The sequence below is a fragment of the Lepidochelys olivacea genome, assembly GCF_965140295.1.
Source record: "Lepidochelys olivacea isolate rLepOli2 genome assembly, chromosome: 7".
In the NCBI taxonomy this organism is placed as follows: Eukaryota; Metazoa; Chordata; order Testudines; family Cheloniidae; genus Lepidochelys; species Lepidochelys olivacea.
In genome coordinates, this window is record NC_140417.1 from 8,803,483 (window position 1) to 8,829,973 (window position 26,491).

Below are 26,491 nucleotides of genomic sequence, written 5' to 3' on the forward strand. Positions count from 1 at the left end.
TCATGGAGACAGAAATCTTGGATATACTTTTGGATGAGTTAAACTTTTGCTTGAAGTAGCCTGCTTGATCCTTAAATGGCAAAAAAAACCAATCAACTCCTGAAATAGGAATTTAATTTTTGTTTCTTAAAAAGCCCACTGTCATTTCAGATAGCACAGGAGAAAGGTGTGCTCCAGAAATATGTGTGCTCCTGGCCCAGATCAGATGACTGAGGGCTGTGTGTCTCTGTTTGCATATATTTCAATGATAGGAGTCAGGAAGAAGCAACGCCAGTCAGCCAATATCTGGATATATCCGTGATGATTAGAAAAGGGTTTAGCACAAGTCATTCTGAGCCTTAAACTAATTTGCCATGAGTGTTCTCCATACACAAAAGAACTTTGAGGGACTCAGGGACTGGTATCCTGACTATGAACATTTCCACAATTATATATGAGATAAAAATTCACATGCTTCAGGGCATAAACCTGAACCTAACTGATGGATAGGAAGAAACTCCCACTACAGTAAATTATGCATAGTTGTCCATTCCAAGCAGAGCTGTGTGAAATTTTTTTAGTGAACAGTTTCTTTACTGAAAAATGCATTTTTCAGTCAAATGAAAGCATTCGCAAATTCAGGTCACATTCAGTGAATTAAAATGAAATAAAGAATTAGCAAAAGTCAAAATGGTTTGTTTTGACATTTTCAAAATGAAATATTTCAAGTTTTCATTTTGAAATTACCTTTCCTTTAAAAATCAAGCTAGATTTGTTACAAACATGCATTTAAAGGGGGTACAAAAACCAACCAGAATCAAAATGAAAAGAAAAAATGAATTTTTTTCCAGTTTCCGTTGAGCAAGAAAGAACTAAAAAATTCAGCTTCAGTTTGACTTGAAACAATTCTTTTCTGATTTTTTTTTGGTTCTGCCACTAAACTGAAAAATATTCATTCCACTCTAGTTACAGGAATGCTTGCACCTTCCCCTGAAGTGGCTGCAACTGGTTCCTGTCAGAGAAAGGATATTGCACTTGAGGGACCACAGATCTGACCCAGTGTTCCTGTTTCTCTGTGACTGCGCACTTGACTTTAGCCCTTTAACTTTTAACATGGTTGAGTATTTAAGATGTTCAAGCCCAAGACTTAAAGAGCTGTCCACAGCTTCTGCAAAATGATTTATTTTCTATTGATAGAGCAGCTGTCTGAAATTTTGTCCAGAAATTGTTTTTTTAATTTATTTGGGTCTCATGTCAAACTTTTTTTTATCACTTTTCACTTGTTTTAAAAGGCAGCATGAGTTTTGGAGATCATCTGAAAAGCTTTGATTCTTCTCTGACACTTTCTTCGCAGAAGTATCAGAGACCAGGCTGTGAGGTCACACTGCAACTCGCAGAGTGCACAACCCGTTCCAGCCAGCTAGCGGACTACTGGGTTGGGCTCTCTGTAGGCAGAGGCTGGATGGGTTGGGAGGTGGAAATCTACCCTCCCAAGTTGGTGCCAATGAGCAGGGCTATGATGTTGGGGACTGGAATAGTAGCTGCAGTCCCTTCGATCATGGTCATTTCCCTGGATCCAGTTGTAGCTTTCTACACAGACCTATACAGAGTTAGAGATCCTTGCACAGCATGTAGGTTTTGGGCAGGCACCCCAGTGCAGTCAATCCACTCTCCATCGTACCATTCCTGTTCAGAGCTTAGGTGATTCAGAAGGCTTTGTGCTGGCCCTCTGTGCCAGGTGTGAATTTCACCCAGTATCCATGTAATTCAGCAAATTGTCCTATTTTTACTATAAGCTACGCTCATAATAATAGTGCCCTCAAAGCCCTTTACAAAAATAGGTATATTTCTTATCCTCATTTTACAGATAGGGAAAACTACAGTGCACAGAACTTAAAGGATTTGCCCAAAGTCACACAGTGGCTGAGTAGGATCCAGGTCTCTTGATTTCATATCCCCTGCTCTAACAAGTAGGCCAAGCTGTTTCTCATAAATAACATTCAGTTTACAATATATTATGCCATCAGGTCATTTTTATATTGTCTCCTGAGTAGTGTAGGTGAAAGAACTACTCACATTTCCTAGACTACTTGCCCAGTAATAGTGCAACAGCTGAGGTTATGGTCCCTTGAAACCTGAATCCCAGAGCATATTCAGCTCCCTCCCTCCTTGAGCTAATGGCTGCAGTGGTACAGCAAAGAGAATGGGATTTGTTCAGTCTGTGTGAGAGAAAACCCAGCCCAGAAGATCATTTGTTAATGGCAAATCAGGACAGCAGAAAATAGAACTGGAACTGGACAGAACTGGAAAAAAAATTCTGAACGGTTTTAGGATTTTTTTTAACAGGCTGAACAGGTTAATACGCTGACCTATATTTCAGATTAAATTTCGATTTAGAGCATTGACTAAAGCCCTTTGTTTTTGTTGTAGCAGTCATTCTAATTAAGAGGTCACCTCAAAGTAGTAAAAAGAACACAAGGCAGTAAATATCTGTTGCTAAGACAATTACTGCTGCATCCCATCGTACAGTCTACTGCTCTGCTAATAATTGTTCTCCTAATTTAAGGACTGAGCCTCCTGAAGTCAGTGTGAGTATTGCTACTCACTTAAATTGACTAGAGAAGGGCTATGCTATTCATTTATGTGTATTGATGTAACCAAAAAACGACACATCTTCTCAAGGAAGCTAAAAATGTCAGCGTCTGATAGGTCATTCTTATTTCAGAGTCACAGAAACCTGAACAATGGCCAGTTTTCCTTGTAGGGGTTTTTAGCACATTCAAGTAGATCAAGTCTCTGTTATCTAATGTAACCAACCCCTCACCTGTCTCTCCATGCAAATCAGTGGTGTCCCACAAGCTAGTCATTCAAGAGGGCAGGAAGATGCTCGTGCCCATACATCCCCACAGGAGCTGGCCATGCTGCCCCTGAACACCATCAGACCAAGCTGGAGCACAAAACAAAATGCTGATCTCAGGCTGTGAACTCAGACACCCATTTGGCAGAGTCATGTGCCACCACCAGCGGACTATCAATCCAGCTTTTGTGTTCATTTCTGTAACGTATGTAATTGATTGTTTTGCATTTCGTTGCAGATTCACCCAAGAACCTAATAGCGTCTCCTGGATGAGAGAACCACTGATTTACAGAGGACAACATATTCAAAATGTAAACCATCTCAAGCATTTACAAGCCAAATGGATTTCTTATTTGCACTTTGACTGTTGACCAGATAATAACAGTGGCTTTACTGTGTGAAATAAAATATTCTATGGAAATAATGCCCCAGATTTTTGACAACAGAAAAGAAAAATGAAGAAAAATGGTTCTTTGGTAAAGTTTTCGTGATGATGAAGTATGAACAATAGTCTTATACGTTTGGATCTACAATTTACTTTATACCATTTAAAAGTATAGATATAAATATATATGATATTTTGAAATAAAGCCTCACTCTTCAAGAAATTAAATAGTACCACACTTTGCTGGAGCTGCTGGAATACCGGTTTTTAATGATCTGGAATACACCTACCAGTTTCAGAGCAGTCAAAAGGGAGAGCAAACCCGCTGCAGCACCAGGACACCTGGAGCTACCAGAATCATGAAGATGTTGTGTCAAGAGCTTCCTTTTTCTTTCAACAGAGTATTGGAGAGAATTACGTTATTCCGTTTTCTTGTGTTCTGGAGGCTTTTCCCCCCTTGTGCAATACTAGCATGCTGGCTTTACTTACATAACTATACTTTATACTTAACAATGATGAGTCTATCCTCTTCCAGGAAAATATTTTTAGAGCTATTAGATATTCCGTGAAGAAGAGAAGGACAACTCTTGAATAAAATACAGTATGTATTAAGAGTTTATTTGGCAGAGTTTGGTAGACTGCGGGCTGCCTTCTTATTAAAGGTGTACTACAAACAACGTCTTCAGACTTTGTAGAGGGGGCATAGACTCCAGTGAAAATGTGATTGCTAACTCCAAAGTTTTGCATTGTTTACTCGAGAATACAAAAACTGATTTTGTTTCTTAATGTTTGATTAAGATGAGTTGGGATTTGCACAAGGTTTGATTCTTGCTAGCACATCTGGGTTGCTGCTGTCTTAGTCCTTCCTATAGACAAACTTGCACTGTTTAATTAAACTGGTTTACTTAAACCGATGAAACCCCCCGTCTGGACCCTCTTATTTCAGTTTGAGTGGCTTATTTTGGTTTAGCTTAAACCTAATTCACTGAAGCTCAACTGAAAAAAGCAAAAACAAAAGGCGTACTTGTGGCACCTTAGAGACTAACAAATTTATTTGAGCATAAGCTTTCGTGAGCTACAGCTCACTTCATTGGATGCATTCAGTCTACTCTGTCAACTGATATAGGACACTCTTAAAACAAAATAAGAGTTCCCATGCAGGGGTTTGTGCCAGTTTAACAAAATCAGTTTAAATTGACACCTTTGATTAAAGCAATGCAGCTCTCTGTGTAGGAAAGCTCTTAGAATGATTAGGACAGAGGTAGAACCTCAGGGCCGGAATTTATGTTTGTGAATATTTACTCACATGAGTAGTCCCTTTAGTGGGAGTACTCATGTGAAAAAGTGCTTGCCAACGTGCATGAAGGCTACACAGTCTAGCCTTGGGTATTTGTAAATTGAAGAGGTGTATGGAAGTGAAGAAGGCATTTTATCCAGTCCCACTTTCTCTTCTTTAATATTTTCAATTTCCTTTCACCCTAGTTACCTGTGTCTCACAAGACCACCTTCACCCAGACTAATCAGTTTTAATCCAGTGTAGAATAACAGCTGAGCTCACTGACCCAAAGTCAGTCAAAATTACCCCACCAGCTTTCTTCCTCCTCTAGGGCAACCACTTCAGCACCTGATATTTCAGGAGGTGGAAATTTGTCGCTGTAATTACAGGGTGTGGTAAAGCAGCAGTGTCAAGCATCACACCAGATTCCACATGGACTTTATATGCTGGTAACTGCAGTGTTGAGCCTCAAAATAAAAATGGATGTATTGCTTTGTAAGCAGTAATTTACCACTCTCCCCTTTTGAATAGATATTTGGCCAGTTTCTGTAAGATCAAAACATGCCTGAACACCTTTTTTCTCGGGTGTATTCTGAGATCAGAATCAGGCCATAAAAGTTAATGCTGGTTTTTTTCAACAGTCTTCCTCCCCTTCCCCACCTGCCCATTTTACTTTTAGTCCAACAAATACCTTTCCCCGTCACTCTTGTCAATAGCTCTTAGGGCTGAGTCCCGAGATCCTTGCTCAATCAATCTCCTATTGAAATCAAAGAGAATTTGTCGTCATAAGGCCTGAGGTCTTGCCTACATGGGGGGGACAAATTAACTAACAGTGTGAATTAAAAGTGGATTGGTTAAACTGAATTAAACCCATGTGGATACTCTCATTCAGAATTAAAGTGGACTTAGTCTGATCTAATTTAATTCACTTTGAAACTGAATTAAAGTAAACTGTATTAGGCCACTTTAAAGTGGCCTTAGTCTGATCTAATTTAATTCACTTTGAAACTGAATTAAAGTAAACTGTATTAGGCCACTTTAATTCTGAATGAGAGTATCCATACAGGGGGGTAATGCAGTTTAATTAATCCACTTTTAATTCACACATTCCGCTAATTGAGGCTAACTTTCCTGAGGTCCCCATGTAGACAAACCCACGGATAAACACCAAGCAAAGACATCTGGATTTGGCCCTTAGGAGGACATCCACTCTCCACTTCCATGTCCCTGGAGATTCCCCTGGGTAATAGAACAGATGTGGCTCAGCTATGCGTGGGAGAGTCTAGATAGCGGCATGAGTGTCTTGCACCAGATGTGCTCCCATTGCACAGCACATAGACCATCGGGGCTGGGAGTTCTTGTGTGGCAGTGTCCAGTGGTCAGGAAGCCTGGGCAGGTCCAGTAATCTTCTGGTCCTCTGCCTGTCTGGGCTGCAGAGATCTAGATCAGCCAATAAAATGAAGTAGCCTAGTGGAGTGGCTCTGTGGGTGCTCCAAGCCATGGTTGGGAATTTCTTCCCCCCTCCTCCCATTCTCTTTGCAGAGAGACCCACCTCACAGTCACACCTTCAGGCTGGGTAGTGGGTCCCTGGGTTTAGCCCTCAGAAAATCAACTGGTAAGAGTGCTGCCATGAGCTGAATGAGTGGGCCTGATTCTGGTCTCAGTTACAATAGTGTAAGTGAAGAGCAACACCACTGAAGTAAAGCATCATCACTATTTATTTGTACTATGGTAGCACCTTAAAGCCCCCAGCTGAGATCTTTATGCTAGGCACTATACACCCACATGATAAGATTCAGTCCCTGCTCCCAGAGAACTTCCGATCCAAGTGGAAGAGGCAGACAAAATGTGGGAGACAGAGAGAGCCCTATTTTGCACATGACAAACGGAGGCACAGAACAAATAAGTCTGTCCAAGTTCACACATCAGTTGAAGAGACAGGACTCCGAACTCCTTAGTCTTAGAGCAGTGCCTTAACAACAAGACATCTTTTTCGCAGCTGTAACTCAGATTAGAATCTGACCCCTTTAGCTTGTCTCCCAAACCCAAGGTCCAAGAGTGAGATACTTGCCATCTTTTGTCTCCCGTGACCTGAACTCTGACTGATCATGTAAAGGTAACTGTAATGCTTGGGTCGGAGGTGGATTACCATTTTGTGGGGCCCTGGGCCAGAGCAAGTGCAAGCCCCTTCCGACCTCTTCCGCCTCCAGTTGCTCCCTCCCCCCACTCCTCCGCCAGCACTCCTGCCGGAGAGCAGGGTTGGAGCACGGGGGTGGAGTGGACCCAGCCCCCGCATCCAGATCCTGCTCCCCAGCAGGAGTGGGTTGGGGCATTGGGGCACCCATTTTTCCAGGGCCCCCCAGTTGGCCGGGAGCCCTGGGCACAGGCTCTGTTGGCCTAGTGGCTAATCTGCCACTGGCTTGGGTCAGCAAAATTTTGCTTACTGAAGGACGAAAATACTAAGTCTGCTAAAATTATAGAGAAGGAAATGTTGTTTATAAGAAGCAAAGTTTCTTGGGCATGCTCATGATTTTCTCTTTGCCAGTTGGCAGCATCAAATATCACCCCACCAAATTCATTAAACATCTGCAATTCTTTGAAGTTACTGCAAACTCTGCATATCACATGCAGTATTAAGAAATTTCTGTTTCAGTTAAAACGATTAGGAAAAAAATGAGACCATGACCATAAGATCATAAGAGCCATAATGGGTCAGACCAAAGGTCCAAAATAATGCCTAACAAAATGCAAAGTCAAATTAGGATGCAGGCAACCTTCATTTTTTCAGTGTACCCTCCTGACCAAAAAATTCCTACCAGCCTAGTGGCACAATGATTGCATATTTCAGTGATATACAGGATAAAGCCTTGTGTATTGGAAAAGTCTTGGAGTTCCTTTCTTCCTTGGCTGATGGAATATTGGTTTTTTGAGGGCATGGTTCTCTGGATCCTCATGAGAGGACATGAGTCATGCCATTCTTTGCACATCCATAAAGGAGTATTGACATCATCCTAAGAGGAAGCTAAAGTTCCTGTTTTCTGGCATAGGTACAAACGCAGTGATGCCGGTGGGAGGGAAATTAAATATTTGTAAATGTACTGGAGATAAATTTTGACTTGTGTCAGTGTTTCTTCTTCAGATATGTGAAACATGAAGCTGTTGTTTAAATCTAATGTGTACAAGTTGGAGAAACGTTTAAAATATGGCTGCTACCATCTGCCTATTGATTCAGATAATTTAAATGATGTACTTTTTATCCAAAATCTCTGGTAATAAAGAGCTCAGTGTGGTATGATTTTAATGTTGCTTTCAGAATGCTATCTACTGTCTGTTGATACACTTGGAATACAGGAGGTGGGGGGGGGGAAATCAGGGGCCAACATTATGACCTCGCATTATAAATGTGGTGGTAGGAGATGCAGCTCCTGTCACAGGGAGATGCCTATGTAAAAAATGTTCAGAGTAAAAAAATGTACAGTGATTGCTGCTTTGTGTTATCAGAAAATATTGATTGGCCACTAATGGACTTTTTCAGGTATAGTCAGAAGCTTATTGCTGAGTATCTTTTCCTATTATAAAATTATTAGCAATGTTTCTAACTGTCGTAACTGGACACACGTTACACTTCATATGACAACGTTCTCAGAGCAAAATAGTCATTTTCTGGGATACTGTTTTGTCAACATATCATTATAATTGATATATGCGTTATGGAGAGTATAACCAGGGTTTGCACTGGAAAGTATATGAATCCTTACATAAAGCTGACAGGGTTTTTTTTTCCTAAGCTGATAGAATGTCACAATATGAGTTTCTATTTTAACAATACCTCAGTCACATTCCATCAAGCAGGGTTTGGAGCTTGCCTGAGGGAAATGTGTTTCGCGCCTTTATTTGGTATTCTACGTATCTTTATCAGATGCACCAGAGATCACATTAGAATTGCATGCAGGAATAATTTTCAAATGGACCAAACACTACAGCTATGCAGGAAAATTGATTTAAGTCTTTAACTCTGTGGTCAGAAGTCCACCCACCTGTGGTCAGTTAGAATCCAGATTGTAGGCCTGATTTGGATCTCATATATGTATAGACACTCCCCTGTGGCGCTCGTCACCTTGATATTGGAACATCCCACAAATACTAATGAATTTATACTAACACCACGACTATGAGGCACAGAAGTGTTATTATCCTGTTTTACCAATGGTGGACTCCAGGCACAGAGAGAGCCAAGGACACAAAGAGAGTCTATGGCAGAGCCAGAAGTGGAACCCAAGTCCTATCCCAGTGCCATCTCTTTGTTCACATCAGTGTAATTCCATTGACAACAGGGTGCTGATTTTCACTAATGTAATGAAGAGCAGAATCAGGCCCATTAGCTGTAAGATGTGGGGGAAAGTAATAATTAATTAATGAAATGTGGCAAAGAGTGCTCTACTTGGGGTCAATTCATTAGAAAGAGAGAGAACCTTTTGGGGAAGGTTTTCTAGTAGATGGTGAGCACAAAATGAGTGGAGAAAAATTGAGCTCCCACATCACAGTGTCCAGAACCACTAACTAATGATATTAGGAGCTTAGCAAAAAGCCATAACAACTGGTGACAATTGATAACTACAAAAAAATTCCATTATTTTGAACAAACATACACCTGTGGCCATTCACCAAGTCCATTTTTTAGGACTTATTGTTGCAACTTACGGAGTAAATCTATTTCTTTGACTGCAGGAAGCAAATGTACAAAGTGATCTTTCTCAAACATTGTGCCTATTTACAACGAGCTCCTCTTCCAGCAGATGTTATTTGTCAGAATTTTAGAATGTATATGCTATTTCAAATACACATGCTCCTGAATTTGACTCAGCCAAAATCAATATATGTAGTTAAGCATTATGTTATGATCTGTTTCCCACAATTCACATCCCTGTGATCAACACAGTCAAAAGCATTCCAATGATAGGCCCCTTTTTGCTTATTGTTTGCTATCTCTGTACAATGTTTTGTTGTCCCTAATTCATAAACTGTTTGATCTGCCAGCTTTTAAGATGACTATTGCTGCTTTCAGAGGTGAGTTAAAGATAAGAGCTTTAAGGCCTACTGAGGACAGGACCAAAACTACCACAGCCTAGAATATTGCCTCCTGCCTCTTCATTTCCTCTTTCCTTTTGTTCTCATTTTATCTCATCCCCTGTTTCATGCCGGTTAATTATTTTCATCCATCTCTATTAGTCTTTCACCACTACCGCTGACCCACAGACTAAAGAAAAGCAAATTGCTGCAAAGATCTGATTGGGTAAGTCATCCACCCAATAGCAATGATTTATGTGTTCTACATTTTTTTTTTTTGCTTTTGTACTCTACTGGGCCTCACTGCAGATGCCATGTCGTCACCTCCCAGTCCTTCCCCCATTAAGTATTTAATGGCATGACCACCCAAGCAGAAACAAAGCGGGGGAGGTATGGCAGAGGTAGTATTTCATTCCAGCAATCCCTGGCTGAGAGAATGTCCCTTGGTAGCCATTGTCGCTGGGCCCAAATCACAGCTGACTTGAAGCTGCTCTAACTTGCACCAAAGACCAAACTGGCCACTGGTTAGTCCTAGCTAAGGGAGTTGTAATGGTGGTGGCTCCCACTTCTACTTCTCCAGACCTCCTTCTTTGTGTATCTAGTTCAGCCTGCCTAGACCCAAGAACTGAGACCATTGACTGCCATAGAGTTACTCCTGATTTACACCAGTATAAAGAAGAAGAAAATCTGATTTTTCTCCATTTGATTTGACTTGATTTTCTGGATTTGAAACAGAGAGAAGAGGGTAGAATTTAGATGACCGATGCCTTACAACATGCCAGCGTTGCTCTTAGTTGGGAACCCAAGTCCATAGGATATGTCTACACTCTGCATGAAAGTCAATCTAAGCTATGCAATTTGACTTACAATAATAGTGTAACTCAAGTTGACGCAGCTTAGATCTACTTACCACGGGGTCCACACTATGCGACGTCTACTGGAGACACTCTCCCATCAACTCCACTTACTCTTCTCGATCCGGTGGAGTACAGGAGTCAACAGAAGAGTGATCGCTGGTTGATTTTGTGGGTCTTCACTAGACCCCCCTAAATCGCCCGCCGATGCATCGATCACTGCAGTGTCGATCCTCCGGTAAGTGTAGACAAGCCCTAAGTGATACTGATGTTTTCCTAGTTTCACTTATGTTGGATTTGTAGCTAAATTTTTCTCTGCAAAGCACAAGGATCAGATTGTTAAAGATATTTAGGTATCTAAAGAAGCAGATAGATGCCTAGTGGGATTTTCAAGCACTTATGTGCCTATCTCCCTTTGATTTCTTGGGAGATAGATACCTAGGTGCTTTTCAAAATCCCATTAGGCACCTATCTGTATCTTTGGGTACCTAAATACCATTAAAAATCCAGCCCCAAGTCTCTTGGCCTGATTAGGATCTTATGTACGGGGATGTAAATGAGGAGCAACTCCTTTGAAATTAGCATAAAAATGGGAGGAGAATCAAGAACTCTGTTTACAATCTCAGCAGCAGGTGGTTTGTTTACTTTAGACACTGCATTGATCATTTGTTGCCATTTATAATAAATGGGTCTGTCAGTGTTCCCTCCCCACTCTGGACTCTAGGGTACAGCGGTGGGGACCCGCATGAAAGACCGCCTAAGCTTATTTCTACCAGCTTAGGGTAAAACTTCCCCAAGGCACAAACTCTTTGCCCTTGGAGGGTACACTGCCACCACCAAGTGATTTAACAAAGAATCAGGGAAAGGACCACTTGGAGTTCCTATTCCCCCAAAATATCCCCCCCAAGCCCTTACACCCCCTTTCCTGGGGAGGCTGGAGAATAATATCCTAACCAATTGGTTACAAAGTGATCACCAACCCAAACCCCTGGGTCCTAGGACAATAGAGAAATCAGTCAGGCTCTTAAAAGAAACAGAACTTTATTAGAAAGAAAAAAGGTAAAAAAAGCACCTCTGTAAAATTAGAAGTGAAGCTAATCTCACACGACAATGAGATTTAAAAGACAGAGGATTTCCCTCTGGGCAAAAACTTTAAAGTTACAAAAAGAAAACCAGGAATACACCTCCCTCTCAGCACAGAGAAAAATCACAAGCCAAAACAAAAGTAAACGCATTTCCTTGCTAGTACTTACTAATTCTAATGGAATTGGAATGCTTGCTTTCTTGATCTCTCTCCGGCAAGCACACAGAACAGCCAGACAAAAGCCTCCCCCCTAGACCCCCAGATTTGAAAGTATCTTGTCCCCTTATTGGTCCTTTGGGTCAGGTGCCAGCCAGGTTACCTGAGCTTCTTAATCCTTTATAGGTAAAAGGATATTGTGCCTCTGGCCAGGAGGGATTTTATAGCACTGAATACAGGAAGGTTGTTACCCTTCCCTTTATATTTATGACAGGGTCTAACATGAATCTGGTGTAATTGGGTTCAACCCCACCCGCAGCCATAGAGTTTCACCCACATACACCAGGTCGCAATTTGGCTCTGTATATATAAGCTTTACCATAATGACTTGACTTTGCACCACAGCAGAGGGGTGCAAATAAAGCATGCCTCGCGGTGGGAGGCATACAAGCTTACTGTAATTCCACATTCAGAGTGTGGAGGAAAATCTCTACAGAGCTGTTTTAGTGGAGTGATCAAGCCATGGTGCTTTTCAGTTCATCAAGCAGCTTCTTTTTCATTTAATACAGTATTCAGCTCAGCCTCCCAGCTCTTGAAGACGTGTGCAACTAAGTAGCAACTGCCCGCGGAATAGAAAAGCACCGCAGCCTGGACGTGTGCCTTGAAAAGCCTCAGAGCATCTTATTTTTTTTTCCCTTTTCTAACTTGACTTCTAAGAATGGAAGGCCTCAAAGCAGCATTGAACTCTGTCTGACTAGATACAAGCAATGAGGAAGCATGCCATTATCCTAATTGGGATGCTCTTCAATCTCTCTCTCTCTCTCTCCTGAACTGACAGGAGGGACAAGTCAAAACCTGGGAGACAAAGAAAAATGTAGACACTGCCTTAGGGAGAATGGAAGGCTTGAAAGGAGAGCAGACTGGAAAAAATGAGACCCGAGGGAGTCCCCTTTCACTTGCTCAGTCTTCTGCCCTGGAACCCTTGCTTTCTCCTTATTTCCATTTCAGAAGGGCCCGAGGCACAAAGTTTAGACCCAGATTTGAGCTGCCCTAAAGTATAGGGGCTTTTAGGTGGTTCAATCAGCAATAAGGATGAAATTGTTCAGCTGTGAAATTTAGGTCCCAGCTACATTACAACTCGGGGGTGTTAGAATCTTGGAGTTTGATTCAAACCCATCTCATCTTTTGCCATTCTCCTTTCAGCCTTCTGCTTTCCTCTTTTCAGTTCCTGACTAGCTGGATTAGAATTCTGGGTCAGATTGTCTGCTCCATCCAAGCTGCATTCAATGCAGGGCCAGGAGGTTAGAGCCAGGGTGGCTCCTTGAATTTACCAGCTTAGTTCCATCCCCACTGCCAAAAGCTCTAAGGGCCTCCACAGTTCAACTATGACTTAGCTGCCCCACCTTTTTGCCCAGGGATGCTGTTGGAGGGCCTCTTTTTTATCCCCCTCTCCTTCACTTGCAGAACGAGCTGACTGTTAAACATTTGTCAAAACCATCTCTTTTCTCCCCACTCCGTCCCCTTTCCCAGGACATTGAAAAAAACGGACTGTATGCTATTAATGCAATAGCCTCTTCTGGTACATGGGATGCAAAATAAAATAAAAAAGATGATGACACACCCCTTTTCTCCCATCATCATGTTGCTTGGGTTCAAGATTAGATTGTATGGAATATTCCTTTCTCTCCCCTGCTCATTCCATAACCGAACTGTAGATGTCACAGAGGGAAAATGGGTGTTATTTTTTTATCCATTTGATCCTAAATTCAAGATTGTTTGGCTTTGTGGTGTTAGCTCAGGCCTCTATTTATGATACAGAGCCATTCCCCGGTCTTTTGATAAGGTATATTTGAATAGAGATTTCAAATACCATGGGCCTTGTCCTACAGGTTTTCTCTGTGTGTAACATCCATTGGATGTAATGAGAGTTTTGCATGTGACAGAGCTCCCTTAAGGGTTGTATATTGTCTGCTGACCATCACCATGACATCTGGGCACTGTTGACTGCAGTATGCAACTCTTAGTTGATGAGCATCTGGATATACCATGTTTGACAAACTACGGAAGCATCACAAGGCTTAACATTCAGCACCCATTGGTGACATTTAACCACTGAACTGTATGCAGGGCAGAGCAGTACCACTCTGCTCCCAGAGAAGCTTTGAGAGAGTGGGTATCTCAAGACTAGTTGGACAGTACTGTCTGCTTTGCACAGAAGAGGAGTCCTGGCTACTTCCCTGCCCCCTGCGGGAATGCAATCACTGAGCAGGGATTCAAATTGTGACTGCCCATTTGCAGGCCACGCAAGTGGCGAACTTCCTTCCACGCACCTCTTCTGCTGTGCGTGTGCCCCGGTGATGTGTGATGCAGTGAGAGGATGACCAGACTCACATTGTCCCATAGCATCTAAAGTTGGGCCGGTTACTCCTCCAGTGGCAAAAGCCATTGGTGAGGACCAGCAGTCTGAATTTGGTCTCTGTGGCAAGACTCTGCAATAAAGTCATAATGAAGCTCAGAGAGATGTTTTCACCAAAGAGCATTTTAATGGAGGAAAATATCCTGAGGGAGTTCATTACTTTTGTGTAGTCAGAGGTATGAAGGTTAAGCCTGTGTCAATGTTGCCTTTATATAAGTAGTAGTGTGTAGAATTACACTCTGTTCCAGTCATTTTCATCTGGCTATAATGATTCTTCATACTGCAAGTTGCTAAATTCTATTTACTTTCTTTTTTTTACCCCTAACATAATGAGGCATTGGGTGTTAAAAGTTGCATCCTGTCTTCAATAGAGCCACACCAATTTACATCAGCTGAGGATCTAGCCCTCACTAATTACAGAAAAGGGATGCTATTTTGCACTCCTACTGTCGAATTTAAAATGTCTTCTTTAACCCTAATTTGTTGTTATTAATATATTAGAGCCCTATCCAGCTAAAAATAGCCCTATTACCTGCCAGTCCTAGAGAGTTTCAATTACTAGAGGCCTAAGGCCTCCTGCAACTAGTGCAATTCAAGGTGGGGGATACAAAATGAGAAACAGTGTGGCACAGGAGACCGGAAGCTGATCCACATGAGCCGTGTTCCCCCCTCAGTAAGATGAGAGCTCCTTGGTGGCCTGCCCCTTCACCAAGATATAGTGAAACCAGCATTCTCAGCCTGAGATGGGGCATGCATGCCCCGCACTGGGACTGCAGGGATTAATTCCTCTTTTGGGGCAAGGAGGCCATGCCCCCTTGACCCTGCTGGGCATGCTTCTGCTGGAGGCCAGGTATAAAAGGGAGCAGCCCAGTTCATTTGGGGCTGAGCTCTGGAGAGGAAGGAGGTGTGCTGCAGACTCCATCTGAAGGACCGCCGACACTCCATGATGTGGAGGCCAGCCAGACGGCAGCAACCCATGAACCCCAGGCTCCGGACACCACAGAGGGAGGAGAGACCGGCGGAACCATGAGACCACAAGCTTCAGAGAAGCGGGAAGTAACCCAGGGAGGCTTTTCGGGGAGGTGTTTGGAGACCCGGAGAGTAGCTTGGCATGTTTCGGCTGGATCCTCGCCAAGCTGGTGGTGAGCAACCCCGCCACCAATAGGGCCCTGGGTTGGTACCCAGTGGAAAGGGAGGACCCGGGTCCCCCAATTTGGGCGCCGCCCACCCTGGGGTGGCGGCCCGACCCACCAGCCTTACTGACTGGCCACTGACTCTCAGGGCTGACTGACTGACCGTTCTACTGACCCTGGCAACTAGGCCACACAGCCCTGATAGAGAGGGCAGGTAGATTGACTTTGGCTTTTAGGCCACATTACTCCGAGACTCAGAAGGGTTGCGCAGACTTGCCTGCAGGCCTATAATGACACCTGTCCTATCCGAAAAGGGGGCGGGGTGTGCATGACCCACGACACAGCCATTCAATTCTTGTGGAGCCCTGAAAACCTGGCAGGCTAGAGGGAGCAGGTGTGGAGTTGGTAGATCCGCTGCTGTGTGTATCACAGGCTTTGGCATACAGAGAAAAGAGACATAGCTGCAGCAGGATGCACTGCAGCCTCAGGGCTACTAAAAGAGCCATGAAGTTATTCCTCTTCCACCTTACAGCTTTCCCCTCCTAACCCTGTGGGCCCACCATGAACTCATGAGCTTGGTGCCAAATGGCGCCTTATGCAAAGACATCTAAAGTTACATATGTTGAGGGTTCTATTTCAATTATTGATCAGACATCAATCAATTTATTAATCAAAGATAGATCAGCCCAATACAGAAAGGGTTAATACTTTATCCAATCTGGGGAGCAGGTTTGCAGTTTACAGCTTCGTTGTTCCAAAGTATGACCTCAGTCCTGCCTTTCTTTTATAACTCACTTGTTTACAACTGGAAAAGACCCTAATTATTACAGACCTTTCTTCAATTCTCTTATCTAGCCTGTACCTCCTGTGTTTCAGGGTATTGAGACACCTAGGCCAATTATTTCTAGCAATTTAGCTATTTAAGATACCTGTACCAATTATCCTAGTTCATTGTTTATAACTGCCATCACTTCTGAAAGGTTCTATATACATAAACAACAGGGATTACATACTTTCACCTGCTAATACATTTATGCAGTGAAGCATGGCATAAGTGCAAGGCATGCTGGGAGTTTGGTTCATAATAGCGTAGCTTAAATCTAAGCTATCTAGAAATAACTGATACTGGCTAAACACAGATGAAAATTCATTGCCTTGTCTGCCCTATGTGACTGCTGTGTTGGATTAAGATGAGTGTGTATTCTTATGTAAGGATTTATATACTTAGGGAAACTGGTCAGAGTACCTTTTGTGGAATAAACTAGTCAACAATAGATATTCCCAAATAGCTCCCCATGTGTCTACCTGGGGTACTCTGTTCTGGACTAAAGATCACGCCATTCCAGAATAACTAGTGTGCTCTCAAAACACACTAGTTATTCTGGAACAAAATGGCTTTATTTTGGAATAGAAGTGCCCACACTCGTAGCTATTCTGGAAGAGTTTATTTCACAATCACTATTCTAGTCAATTTCCTCATATAGAAAAGTCCAAAGATACATTACATTGCCTAGGGGAATTGGTAGTTTATTATTAATTTATTGTGGTCTTTCTGGATGCATTTTTCTAAGGTGCCTATGACTGACATTTCTGTGCACTCACAAGTTTAACTTTAAATTAAATTAAAATTGAAGACTTAACCCAAAAATGAAGATGCTCAACCTTACCTTTGGATTTGTTCAGAACCTTGCTGTGCCTGTAACCTAGGGCACTGTATTAAAACATGAATGTTCTGCTTGTCATTCTGGTGGCAAAAGTGAACCAGGCGAGGCCTGATTCCCCACTGCCCTGTCCCTTAGCATCATTTACACCTGTGCCATCTGCAAAGTAAATGTAAAATGCTCCCAAATCGGAATACTCTGACACCAGCGGTAGCTTCAGGAGTCAGTGAAATGACGAGACATGAAAATGACTACAAAGAAATGGAAAGTCATGCCCATAAGACCCGATCCTGCAACCATGAGTGACAATTTTGTGACTGACCAATAGGACCAAGGGTGAGTCCAGTTGCTGTATGAGAGATGAGGCCAGATCCTCAGCAGATGTAAATCGGCATAACTCCACTGAGGTCAATGCCGATATCCACCAGGTGAGGATACGACACACAGACTACATAGATAGGTATAGAGTATATACAATGTTGTATATATATTGTGTTGATCATTTTCTTAAGATTTATAGAAGTGAGCAACTTAAGTTTTATAGGCTTCATGGTTGTTTGATCTCACTACAGTAAACAGCTCCATATTTTTCCTTTTCATGTTTTATCCTGAAGCAACAGAGCATTACATTAATTGACTTGTCTTATTAATTCAATAAGCAGCTTCCAAGATGAAATGCTTAGCTATGCTTGCTTGTTTTTGGCACTTTTTGGTTGTTGGAAGAAAAGCTTTAAGGCTAGAATCGCTCTGATGTTTTCCACAGTTCACTGAATAATGTTATGCACTGCTGAAGATCTGCCACATTTGGAATTACTACAAACTGCTACTTTTTTATCATACTATAATTTAATTCACACTTTATAGTATGATACAAGCAGTTTGCATATTGTTGCTGTACATTTGTACTGCCATAACATTGTGGCTGAGCAGTCATTATATATCACTGTGTCCCCGGGGTTATAATTTGGGCATAAAAATTAAAAGTAGCATTGAAAATCGCCATTTAAATAAACTATTTGTAACAAAATTCGGGGGGGGGGGATTGTGTAATAAACACGTATTCCTACTAAGATTTCCACATTTTGGGAGAATTTGCAACATTTGCCTGAAACTGTGAAACTCTGAAATGTCAGCCCTCCCTGGGAAGCATGACCTTCTGGTGTCTGTTTAAATTTGTGACAAATTGATTTTTATTTATAGTAAAATTAGTGAAACCACGCTTAAGTGAATGTGATTTTCTTTTCACTGTATTTGTCCTTTTTTATTTCATTTCCTTTAGTTATTTATTGTAAGCATCATTTTCCTCATTTGCAAGTTCTAGAAGTTGAGGGGAGGTGTATTTTCTGGTCTACACAGCATTTTTGCCTTTGAATAACTTAAGAATGCACTTACTTAGACCCCATTGATTCCATTGCCAGAAGGCGAGATTATGCCAACATGATCTGGTTTATGTGACTGAAGGTATGTAGTTGTGCTATCCCTGGGAAAAATTGTGAGATACAATCCCTTCCCTCCTGCTCCCACTTTGCTCCTGGGGGATAGTAGTAAAGTACTAACCCCCTGCACTATCCGACTGCACTGGCTAGTCTAATGGGGGAAAAGACTCCCAGTAGTCCTTCTATAGGGGAAAACAGCCCCATTACAATCATTGGGCCTTGGGTCCAGATAAGGACTTTACCTGCAGTGAGCTCCTATTTTTAAATTAATGGTATTTCCTATGATTACTGTACTTTTAAATAAATCAGAACAAAATGTACAGCTGAAATTGACCAGTATATTTTCTTACAGTAGCTAATACCAATTGTTATGGTAATGCAGCTGGACAATTTGAAATTGATCTTTTCCACCAGCATATTATCAGTACATCTACTACCTCTAACTCTTTGTTATGTGTCCCCATACTCTTTACATTTTAAAATTATTGTACTGTTCAAAGCTCAATTCACCACTTAAATGAGTCCGGAACATCTGGTGAGCTGAGACTACTGGGACTCCACGGACAGATAAAGTTGTAACATTTTTCCTCTGTATGGGGAAATGCATCATAAATTAAATCTACAGATCATATGATAAAGGCGCAGGTCAGAAAGCAGGTGTGGAAATGCCATTCTTTGTGCCAAGGTCAAATTTTATGTGAGAACATCTTCATGTGCAAATCTGATTCAAAGCTATTTGCAACTCAGTGGAGAAGAAACAGCTATTTGCCCAATTTTATTATGATTTGTATTACAGGAGAGCCTAAAGATCCAGACCCATTGTGCTCTGCACTTTGCAGACCTAAGGAGATTTAAATATTGGGAAAAGCTTTTTAACTAAAAGGTTAGTTAAGCTCTGGAACAGGCTTCCAAGGAAGGTTGTGGAATCCCCATCGTTGGAGGTTTTTAAGAAAAAGTTGGACAAACACCTGTTAGGAATGGTCTAGGTTTACTTAGTCCTGCTTCTGCATACGGGGCTGGACTTGATGACTTCTCAATATTTCTTCCAGCCCTCCATTTCTATAATTCTCCAGTATGAGAGAATCCTTGACCTGAAGAGCTTTGATGTAGATAGGAGAGCTGGCCGGAAAACATGGGGGGAAATTTTTCCCCACAGAAATTTCAATCTTGTACCCAAAAAACCTTAAAAACTGAAACATTTTAAGGTTTTTGGTTGCTGAAGTTTAAAGCTGAAAACTGACACAACTGAAATTTTTTCAGGCATAACTTATGTAAAACTGAAAGCTCTTTATCAGGGGACTTGCAAGAAGCTCAGAAAACCTCAGCTTGCAGTCTCTGCCCTTGCATGTATTGAATCACAATAGATCAGCCTGTTACATATATTTTTAAAGAATGTTTTCACCCATTATTTTAAATTTTAACATAAACTCTGTGTTTTATATTGATGCCTGGGACATGATGTTTTGACCTTTTTCAAAATCCAAGACCATGAGCCTATAAAATATGACAATTGCACAGGAAAACCTTTTGAAGTAAATGCAGAATACTGCTGATAACTCAACCTGAAGCTCCCTGAAAATGAACCACTGGCTGCTCTTGTGCCTTGGCGAAAAAAGAACAAAATTGTGCAATAGGCCAGCTGCCGGGTAGCATAAATGTCTTGTAATAGCAATGAGCCAAGAGCTATGAACCACTTCGCCTGAGGGAGAAGCTGTTTCAGCAGGATGAGTGGCAAGCAAAGCCACAAGCAGACCAGCGCTGCTCTCTGTCAACTCCGGCTGCATGAGCGTTGAAGGACCGCTCCTGTACAGAGTCCAGTAAGTTTCTATAGAATCCGACATCTCCTGCTGTCTCACGTCTTTCGTGGTTGTTTTCAAACAGACACACTGTAGCTTTAGGAAGATAAGAAGTCACCGTCGCTGGCATTGATATCAGCAGTACAGGAGGTACCCTACCATACTGCTATTATTTATAGAATTCTGCTAGGTGCATTAGATGACATACAAAAAGACAGTCGGCCCAGGTCTTCATTCAGTTACAAGGGATCCACTCAGTATAAGCCTTTGGGAGGCTGTGATGAAGTGGGGGCAGTTTCTTGGTGTTTTCAGCAGTTTGCATGCAGAGGGGGTGGGACGCAGTTTCCCTGGGTGTTACTGGTTTAATAAGGTGATGGGAGAGGGAGTTTGTTGTTACAGAGGACCAGCAAGGGAACTTGGGACCCCGGACAATGGCCTAGAGAATGGATACCCCAATGACTGGTGACCTGGTGACCGGGAGGCCCAGCTCAGGAGTCACAGCTGGTTTTGGCCACTGGGAGGACAATGGGCTGCGAAGAGAGGACCACAGTGACCTGACCAGCCGGTTCCAGCCAGAGGGGTACAAAGGACAGCTGAGAGGAGAGGAGGACAGGTGACCCTGTTTACCTGGATAGAAGACAATGGACAGAGGCGGAGCTTGGGGGCAGGTGATATCAGATGCCCAGCTGGGAGGTAGGGGATCTCGGGATTGGAGAGAGGGAGCAGGCAGAGCACACCTGGATGCAGGGGAGACTTCGATGTACTGTGCTGAGGGAGGCCAGGCCTGAGGGCCGTGAGAGTTTCCTATGCTGTGTTCAAATGCTAAATAAACCCTCCTGTTTTACGCTGGCTGAGAGTCGCTCCAGTCTAGAGAACAGGGTTGCATTATTCCTTCTGGGAGCAGAGGCCACGGGGGTCCAGAGCTAGTGGACTCCCTGCAGGGGCCATGGTGAGAGACAGGCATGCTAAGGCTCAGAAAGGTGCGGTTCCAGGAGGTGGAGGGGCTCAACCCCCAAAAGAAAGTGGACCCCCGAGAAGGGCTGTCACACTGAAGGAGGTTCCCCCCAGGGACCGTACGGGCCAAGAGTGGGCACGACCTGTGAGTCTGTGACAGAGGCACACGGTGTACCTTGAGGGCAGAACTGGGCCCAGCATCCCTTCTTTGAGGAGCTTGTAACCTGCCTTCACTATAAACCAGCATTTAGAAAGCGAACACCCCAGCAGCACCCACCTGATTCTGGGTGAGCTCCTTAGATCCTTCTGTGTTCTTCTCAGTACAGGAACTGAGTATGGGCAGGGGTGGGGGTGCAAAGGTGGTTGCATTCCACCTTTACAAACACCATTGGTCTTGTTTCAGTCCCTGGCACCAGGTAGAGCAGCCTCAGGGCTGCAACGGTCCCCAGGTTAGAACAATCAGTTCCCCAAGGGCTATTCCAGATACCAGGGATAGCCAGAGTACAAGGACACTCAAGCCATACTCCTTTCCCCAATCACATCCACTAGCTGGCTACGTGCTGTAGAGCCAGCTACATTGGCCCTATGGCACTCAGGGATCCCCCTTCAGTGGAGGAAGCTTTGGGTAGCTGATTAAGCTGCTTTGTGAGTATTTTGAGCTGGGTTTTCACTTTTTCCTTTTTTGGTTATTCTGATTTACCCTGGAAGCAGTGGTGGATTAGCCACTGGGCCTATGGAGCCCATGCCTAGGAGCCCAAGCCAACTGGGGGGCCCGGGATCCCTGGTCGCCAGGTGGGTGAGGTGGGGAAAGCCCCATGCCCCAACCCTGCTCCCCAGTACCAGCGCCAGATGGGCAGGCTAGCACGGCGGGGGAAGCCCTCGTGCCCCAACCTCACTCCCGGCAGAAACCGGGGGTAACAGAAGAAGCCCTCGTGCCCCAACCCCACTCCCGGCAGAATACAGGGGGGTGGCAGGGGAAGCCCCCAGTGCCCCCAACCCCATTGGGGAAGCCCCCAGCACCCTCTGACTCTGTTCTCTGGCAGAAGTCAGGGGACAGCAGGGGAAGTCCCTGCATTGAGACCCCTGCTGCGGCCCCAGGATGGAGGAGCTCGCACTACCTGCTGCGACCTGGGGCCGTGGCAGGGGGACAGAGCTTTTCCAGTCTTGGGACCACAGTGTGTGGGGGGACAGAAAGTAGAAAGCAGGTTGTGGGGCCACGGTGGGGGGGAAGAATGGGGGAGACTCTGGGTGGAACAGGGACGGGGTGCTGGGGAAGAGGCAGAAAGTGGTGGGGCCATGGGCAGGGCCACAGGTGGACGGGGCAGAACGGGGACGGGACCGCAGATGAAGGGGTGGGGAGAGCCCCCCCCCGCTTGTGCTGGCCCAGGGCCTCAGGAACCCTTAATCTGCCTCTGCCTGGAAGGGGTAGTTTTTGGTTCAGACAAAGGGCTAAATCACGCAACCAATAGGAGAAGCCAAATCTCTGGACAAATCTGCCAATGGGAAGGTAAGCTGTGCTGTCGTATGAATGCACGTTCCTTTTTCAAACTGAGTGGTAGGGTCATGCAAATGTATTTTCTTCCGATCACCAGTTAAGGTTATGGTGACCAATTTCAGGCCACATCTTGCCACCCAAGCAAACACAGACTCTTTGCTGCCAAAGCAAATTCCCTGCAAAATCCGTCAACAATGCATGCAGTCAGTCCTCAAGAATCACACTCACATACACAAACTTAACTATGATCTCACATAGTTGAAGCAGAGCTGGTTGGGAATTTTGACAAAATATTTTTTATCAGAAAATGTCAAAACAAAACTATTTGCAGGGAAAGGTCAGTTCTGACAAACCTCCCGACTTGAAAATTTTGGGGAACAAGTTTCAAAATGATCAAAATGTCCCATTTTGACAGTTTTGAAACAAAAAGTTTTGCTGTCTCGTTCAAACTGACTTTTGGCTGTGAAATTTTAGATAATCGATACCATTAAAAAGAGTTTTAGAAAGGTCAACATCTAAACAAAATGTTTAAAATGTTTTTTAATTGTCAAAATGTTTCAATTGACCAATCCAATTTCATTCTCAGTTCACAAAAAGATTTGAGGGGGGAAAAATACATCTGGAAAACAGTTTTGTGTCCATGTCTAATGTTAGGGTAATATTATTCTTTTCAGTAGAAATCTCTGGGTTACATATATTAATCTGGCTGAGGTCTGGGTTATGTGTTTGTGGAATGGATATGTGCATTTTGAGTGGGTTTATGCTGTGAAATGAAGTTCAGTGCAGCTGTGTCCAGGATAGAGAGGCACTCAGTGTGATGGCCCTAGGCAGCTGTTCCAAGCAAGCACAAGCTAGAGCAATCCTGACACTGATCTAATTTTCACCATGGATTTGAACTAGCCCCGAGTTACCTTGGGAATTAAGGGAGCACAAAGGTAGCTAAAAGCCACCTTTCCAATCCAAGTGCATTCATCTTACAATCTTAAAATGTCTAATGTGACTAATAAATTGAGGTGTACAAATGGGACTTTAAAACTGTACAGGACAGTTGATATCAATATGGAACTAATAACAAAAGACAATCCACTTTTAACATGAAGCAGGGTTAAGCCTGGTCAAGGCTGCTAAGTAGAACCAGTTTAAAATACCAAAGGGAAAAGTAAAAATTCTTTCTGAACAATCCATTGATTCTGTTTCCATTTGAAAGGCAAAAGCAGCATTGTCACATGACAGCTATTGTCTTACGGCTGTTGAGATAGCATTAAGCACATTAGACAGCTGAGTGGTAAATGGTCATAGGATGATTTTAGTAATATTCTCAAGTGGCTACAATAGCTGAGGTTGACGGGGAGATAAATGGTTCTTCAGATTTGTCCTTTTAAGAAATTATTTAAACAAGAGCAGAAATAAAAGGGATGAACCTGCAGATGGCTCAGATGTCAGAGAATATTTGTCTGAACACCAATAAGAGTGTGAAACTCTGGTGTTCTCCCAGGCAGCTTGACTCTGTTCTGATGACAATTTTAAGATAAGAAGATAATCTATGTATGAGGTGTACACCTCCTTTTGAGCCCAGTTCTGCATGGTTAGCAGGTAGCAATGCTATTACATTAAACCCTTTCCTTTTGTCACTCTGCCTAATACACCTTCTTTCCCTGATTCACAGTGAAGGTCTGTCTTGGAGTGACATCAGACTTGGAATTCTGCAATGCCAGCTGGCTATCTCAAAGCACTACACAAACAGTAATGAACAAAGCCCACAACATCCATGTCAGGTAAGGAAGCATAAGCATCCCCATCCGCCAGATTGGGAAACTGAGGCCTGAAGAGGTTGTGCCCATGGTCACCCAGTAAATCTGTGGCAAAGCAGGAGAAAAGTCTAGTTCTCTTTACTTCCACTCCCTTGAATAGGCCACATGACCATCCTTCACCTTTCTGAAAAGACGCATTTATTCCATGTATAGATCTTTGACTGATATCAGTTAACATTCTGTGCCAGGACTCAACAAGGCAGAGGAGTGAGGAGTGCAAAGATAGCTTCACACCAGAGCCAAGTGGCTATAAGATGCTACTGTTCTGACTTGGTAGTACTTTACACTTGCTTTGCACAAGTGTCCATGACTATCCAAGGTAGCGAAGAGTTGGTCCACTCCTGATAGTTTCCTTAGTTAAGCTTGCCCATTTGAGATTGCTGATATTAATGAATGCACAAGATCAGAGTTACTCAGCTCACCTGCCACTGGCATTTTTTTAAACATCATCCATACCAGACATTATGTGTTTTCAAGGAAAAAAGAAAATCTTTCAGTTTGAGGGGGGGAGGTGTAGATAATCTGTAGGTGATTTATCTCAAAGGAAATAATTGCAGTTATGTCCAGAGTCAACCAAACTGAGGGGATGGGGAACACAGACTACTCTTTGCTTGGACTTGGCATGGCAGAGAGATGCCAGAGTCCTCCACAAAGGAAGAAACTTTCCCTATTGTACAGCTTTTCCCCCCATGGATTCATTAATCCTCTCATCTTGTTTTTATTCTTGCTTTTTCTTTGCTACAGATGAGATTCCTATGTTTTTTCTCTCAGATCTTAGTCTCTTGTTTAAGAGTATTTTAAAAAATGTAAATTTGCTGATTCGTTTCTATCCCTGGTACAATGTCCATGTTGAGGTCCAGACTCTCAATGCCCAATGTCTGCTGTGCATTAGTTGTTGTAGTATTGAGATGCCCTAATCATGACCCAGGACCCTGCTGTGCTGGGAGGCTGTACAAACACAGAACAAGTCACTTTCCCAAGGGGTTTACAATCTAAGTATTGGACAGGAGACAATGGATTGATATAGGATGGGGTAGTATGAGAAAACAATGAGATCTAAGGCATTTGGCTTGTTTAGCCTAACAAAATGAAGGATGAGGCAAGATATGATTGTTCTCTACAAATACGTCAGAGGGATAAACACCAGGGAGGGAGAGGCGTAATTTAGGTTAAGGGCCAATGTTGGCACAAGAACAAATGGATATAAACTGGCCATCAACGAGTTTAGGCCTTTAGATGAAGGTTTCTAAACATCAGAGGAGTGAAGTTCTAGAACCGCTGTCCAAGAGGAGTATTGAAGGCAAAAAATCCTAACTTGCTTTAAGACTGAGCTTGATAAGTTTATGTAGGGATGGTATGATGAGCTTGCCTACAGTAGCATATGGCCTATACAAGACCGCTATTAGCAAATATAGCCAATGGCTCAAGAGGCGATACTAGATGGGGAGGGCTCTGAGTTATTACAGAGAATGCTTTCCCAGGTGTCTGACTGGTGGGTCTTGCCCACATGCTCAGGGTCATCATATTTGGGGTCAGGAAGCAATCTTTCACCCAGGTCAGATTGACAGAGACTCGTGGGGCTTTTCACCTTCCTCTGCAGCGTGGGCCATGGGTCGCTTGCTGGTTTGAACTAGAGTAAATGATGGATTCCCTATAACTTGAAGTCTTTAAATCAAGATTTGAGGACTTCAGTAACTCAGCCAGAGGTTATGGGTCCATCACAGGAGTGGGGGGAGGGGTGAGTTCTGTGGCCTGCAACGTGCAGGAGGTCAGACTAGATGATCCCATCTGCCCTTAAAGTGCCCTTCACATACTGAGCACTACCAAACATCTAGTAAATGGACTGATTTTGGCTAAAGTACCAAGCGTGTTTGCAAGTGAACTAGTCATGCAATGCTAACTTTAGGAGCCAGTCAATCTCCCTTGGCAATGTGATTATTTATTTGTATTGCAGTAGTGCTGTCAGGGCCCAGTCATGAATAAGAGCCTCATTGTACAAAGACGGTTACTGAAAAAAGCTTACAGGCTAAGGATCAGTTGAAAGATAAATGGGTGGTCACAACAAACCGACAGAAGGAACATAAAGAAACAATGATGTATTTTGTAATTCAGTTTTACTGCAGTCACACCT

At 43.2% G+C, this 26,491-nt stretch overlaps 1 protein-coding gene across 1 annotated transcript in view; it reads left to right on the forward strand.

Annotated features, from left to right (window-relative positions):
- The window catches only part of TAFA1 (TAFA chemokine like family member 1), a 346,657-nt gene extending 343,354 nt beyond the window's left edge, over positions 1-3,303 (forward strand). The window contains exon 5 of the mRNA XM_084633453.1: positions 3,075-3,303. Within this exon, the coding sequence (XP_084489579.1) occupies positions 3,075-3,092 (18 nt within the window). The 3' untranslated portion in view covers positions 3,093-3,303. The remainder of the gene's footprint in view (positions 1-3,074) is intronic.
- The last annotated feature ends 23,188 nt before the right edge of the window (positions 3,304-26,491 follow it).